This window comes from Dictyostelium purpureum (genome assembly GCF_000190715.1).
Source record: "Dictyostelium purpureum unplaced genomic scaffold DICPUscaffold_303, whole genome shotgun sequence".
Taxonomy (NCBI): domain Eukaryota; phylum Evosea; class Eumycetozoa; order Dictyosteliales; family Dictyosteliaceae; genus Dictyostelium; species Dictyostelium purpureum.
Window position 1 is genome coordinate 2,738 of NW_003519639.1, and position 3,928 is coordinate 6,665.

At 21.4% G+C, this 3,928-nt stretch overlaps 2 protein-coding genes across 2 annotated transcripts; one reads left to right on the forward strand and one right to left on the reverse strand.

The window, feature by feature from the left end:
* Positions 1-1,769: 1,769 nt before the first annotated feature.
* DICPUDRAFT_39700 (uncharacterized protein) lies at positions 1,770-2,162 on the forward strand (the record flags this gene model as incomplete). Its single annotated transcript, XM_003291811.1, has 1 exon — positions 1,770-2,162. The coding sequence occupies one exon, from the start codon at positions 1,770-1,772 to the stop codon at positions 2,160-2,162; it is 393 nt and encodes a 130-aa protein (XP_003291859.1).
* A 401-nt stretch (positions 2,163-2,563) lies between these two features.
* Positions 2,564-3,636, reverse strand: DICPUDRAFT_92759 (uncharacterized protein). Its single transcript, XM_003291819.1, has one exon. It carries the CDS (start codon positions 3,542-3,544, stop codon positions 2,897-2,899), a length of 648 nt encoding a protein of 215 aa, XP_003291867.1. The 5' UTR covers positions 3,545-3,636; the 3' UTR covers positions 2,564-2,896.
* Positions 3,637-3,928: the final 292 nt, after the last annotated feature.

Consider the following 3,928-nt stretch of genomic DNA (forward strand, 5'->3'; position numbering starts at 1 on the left):
ATTTTAAATATTTAATTGAAAAAAATTTATACTAATATTTTTTATTATTTATTTTTTTACATTTAACAATAGAATCCTTTTCAATAATATAATTAAAAAAATCAAAAAAATATCATACCAATAATAGTTTTTTTTTTTTTTTTTTTTGTTTATTTTTTTTTTTCTTTTTATTATTAATATATTATATAGTAGTAATTATATAATATTAATGTGAACAACTTTAAAAACAATAAAATAATTAATAATAAATAATAAAAATAAATTAAAAAAAAATTAAAGAAAATTAAAATGATAAATCATTCAACATCATTAAACCTCTCAAACACAACAATTCCATTTGCCAGCGGGTCAGCTTTAACATCAGCACTAACATTACCACCTTTACTAAGTAGTGTAAATAGTAGTCATGCTATTAATAGCAATGGATCACCAATAAAAAAGAAAAATGAAATAGAACAATTAACAACACAATCATATATTTCATTTCCAATTTTAACAAATACAAACCAAATGATTAGAAGAAGAGATAGTATCAGTAGCCCAAACTCAACCACTAGTGAGTCTAGTTTGAGTAGTAGTCTCAGTAGTAGTAACGAAAATAATTTTAGTAATGACGAGGGTAGCTTAAAAAGATTAAGATATTTATCAAACCTGCCACAAAATAATAATAATAATAATAATAATAATAATAATAATAATAATAATAATAATAATAATAATATTAATAATAATAATAGTAATAATAATAATAGGATTAATAATAATAATACCAATAATAATACCAATAATAGTATAGTGTTTAATTCAAACAGTAACATAAATAATTGGAGTGGTTCCAATCATTTTGAAGAAGTAAGTATTATTTTTAAAATTTAAAAAAAAATAAAAAAATAAATTACTAATTTTTCATTTTTTTTATATAGATTGTAAATATAGTATTAGATCTCGAATCTGTTTTAAATAATAATTGTAAAAAAATTGAAAATGGCGCAAACGAGAATATAAATAAAATAGTAGGCATATATTTTACTTTATATAAAAAACCTATTATTTTTTATTAATATTAATTATATTTAAATATATAGATATTTAGTTTAAAATCTCAATTAAAGTCATTAGAAAAATCAGTTAAATCAACATATTATAAAAAAGAGTTTGAAATTTTAGAATTAAAAGATAAATTAAATAATTTAGATAATAATAGTAGTTTTAATAATAAAAACAATAATAATCAAAATAAATCTGTTAAGGCAGTATTAAATAATAGTCATGATAATATACAATTAAACAATGGTTTAGATATTATTAATACTAGTCCAAGAGATATTAGTAATAATAGCAATAATAGCAATAGCAATAATAATAATAATAATAATAATAATAACCAGTTGTCATCATCAATTTCAACAGTTACATCATCATCATCATCATCATCATTATCTAGTAGTAATGGTTTCTCTAAATCTCATATACTATCAATATTGGATGATTTAGATTCAGAATCATCCAATATTAGTAGTGATTCAGAAGATGATGATCAACCAAAAAAAATCATAAGAGATAATAATTATAAATCACCAAGTCATTCAAGCAATAGTGGTTTTAGTAGTATTAGTAGTATAACTAATAATGTAAATATTAAAGTATCTAAAGATAGCCAATCATCTATATCCTCAGATTGGAATACTGCTACCGAAGCCTTATTAAAACTACATAGCACCACTGGTAATACATCTCCACAACATAACCAACATCAATCAAAACAAAATATGTTTATTTCCGATGAAACTGTAAATTTTCAATATTCCAACAATAGCAATAATACGAATAATATAAACAATAATACTAATAATAATAATAGCAATAATAATAATAATAATAACAATAATAATAATGGTGATGGTTCAAATGGATTAAAAAGAAAGAAAAGAGGTAAATTACCAGGTGAAGCTACATCCATTTTAAAGAAATGGCTTTTTGAACATAATATGCATCCATATCCTACCGAAGAAGAAAAGGTTGCGCTCGCCAATTCAACTTCCTTATCATTCAATCAAATTAATAATTGGTTTACTAATGCTAGAAGAAGAATTTTACCAAGACAATTAGATAGAAAGGTTTTTGGAAGTCCCTTATTTTCACATTTTTCAATACAAAAATAAATAGTTTATTATAATATAAATAATTATATAATAACATTATCTTAAAATAAGTTTTTTTTTTTTTTTTTTTAAATTTAATTTATTTATTTTTCTAAAATTATAATGTGTTTTCTTTATGATTCATCATTAAAATGCTATTTTTATTTACTCTTATTTTAATTTTATTATTTATTTTTTTTATTTATTATTGAATTTCTATTCCACAATTATTAAAATTTTTTTTTGTATTTTATATGAATAGTATTAAACTTAAAAACTATATTTTATTTATTTTAATTATTTTATTGGTAAAGAAGTTAAGCACAACTTTATAAAATGGGATATACAGCACCACATGATTAGAAAAAAGCTCTGCAATAATAAGGGTAACATATTACTTGATACATAGTTTCTAAATCACCAATATCATAACCACCAAACATTTCTCCATTCCATAATAAAATATTTCCTTTATTATCTTAGAGTGGTTGAACTGTTAATGGTCCTCTAAGACCCAATACTGATGAAATTAACTCTATTGTAATTTCTTGGCTTTTGATTTTATATAAATTTACTTAATAAAATAATTTTTGTTAATAATTCTCAGAAAAGAGATAATTTTGGTGATTGACTGTTGTTTTGGTTTTTATTTATGTTTTATTTTAAATATTTTTATATTGGTATTATAAGAGATTTATTTTATTGATGATGGTTACAAACTTTTTGGTATTTATTTAATAGCTTTATTATTTTATTTAAACTCTTGTTGATAACCAAATGGCAGTTTTGGTACCCATTTTAACTAATTCTGATAAGGGTTTGTAAAGTGGAGCTAATTCGGCATCGTGCTCAATACCAATGTGCATATGTTCCATTTCATCATCTCTAAATTTTTTAATTGTTTCTCTTAAATCTTTATCGTCAATTTCGTAGTCGTTTAATTGTCTTAGTTGGTCATTGTAGTGATCAGAGATAACAGTTTCTACAGCAACAGTGACAGCCATGGCAGCTTCTTTACCCATTAATGCTGAAACATATCCTAAGCCAAATCCAGCAACATTCCAAATTGGTGATAATACTGTTGGTCTAACACGCTTTTCATAAATTAATTGATTAAATTTAGCTTGATGTTCTTTTTCTTGATCTGCCATCTCTCTGATTAATGGTCCTTCTTTAGTTTTGGCTAATACTGCTAATTGACCTTCGTAAATTCTTGCTGCACCAAATTCTCCTGCATGATCGACTCTTATAATTCTTTCTAAAATCTCTCTTTTAATTCTTTCTTTTTCACTTTTATTTACAAATTGTTCATTGGTACCATTATTGGTTGTAGTTGTATAATTTAAAACTGATTTATTTAAATATCCACTTTTATTTAATTGTCTAATTGATCTACTAATCATTTTTATTACTATACTATTTATATATATTATGTATTTATAACAAAGATAAAAAAAAAAATAATTAAACTATCTAAACAGCAAATTAATTCATCATATGAACCAAAAAATAAAAAATAAAAAATTAAAAAAAAATTAAAAAAAAAAAATTAAAAAAAAAAAAAAAAAAAAAAAAAATAATAATGGAATATTTATATATCCCAGACATCTTAATCTTTTTCCTTAAAAGAAAGTTCATTTAAATATCGGAAATTATGTTAAAGAAATATATTATTTCCTTTTTAATCTTTTAAAATAAATTTTAATATCTTAATTTTAAAAAAAAAATGTCAATGATTAAAAAAAATAAAGATATATATTTTTATTAATTCATTTATTTTTTTTATT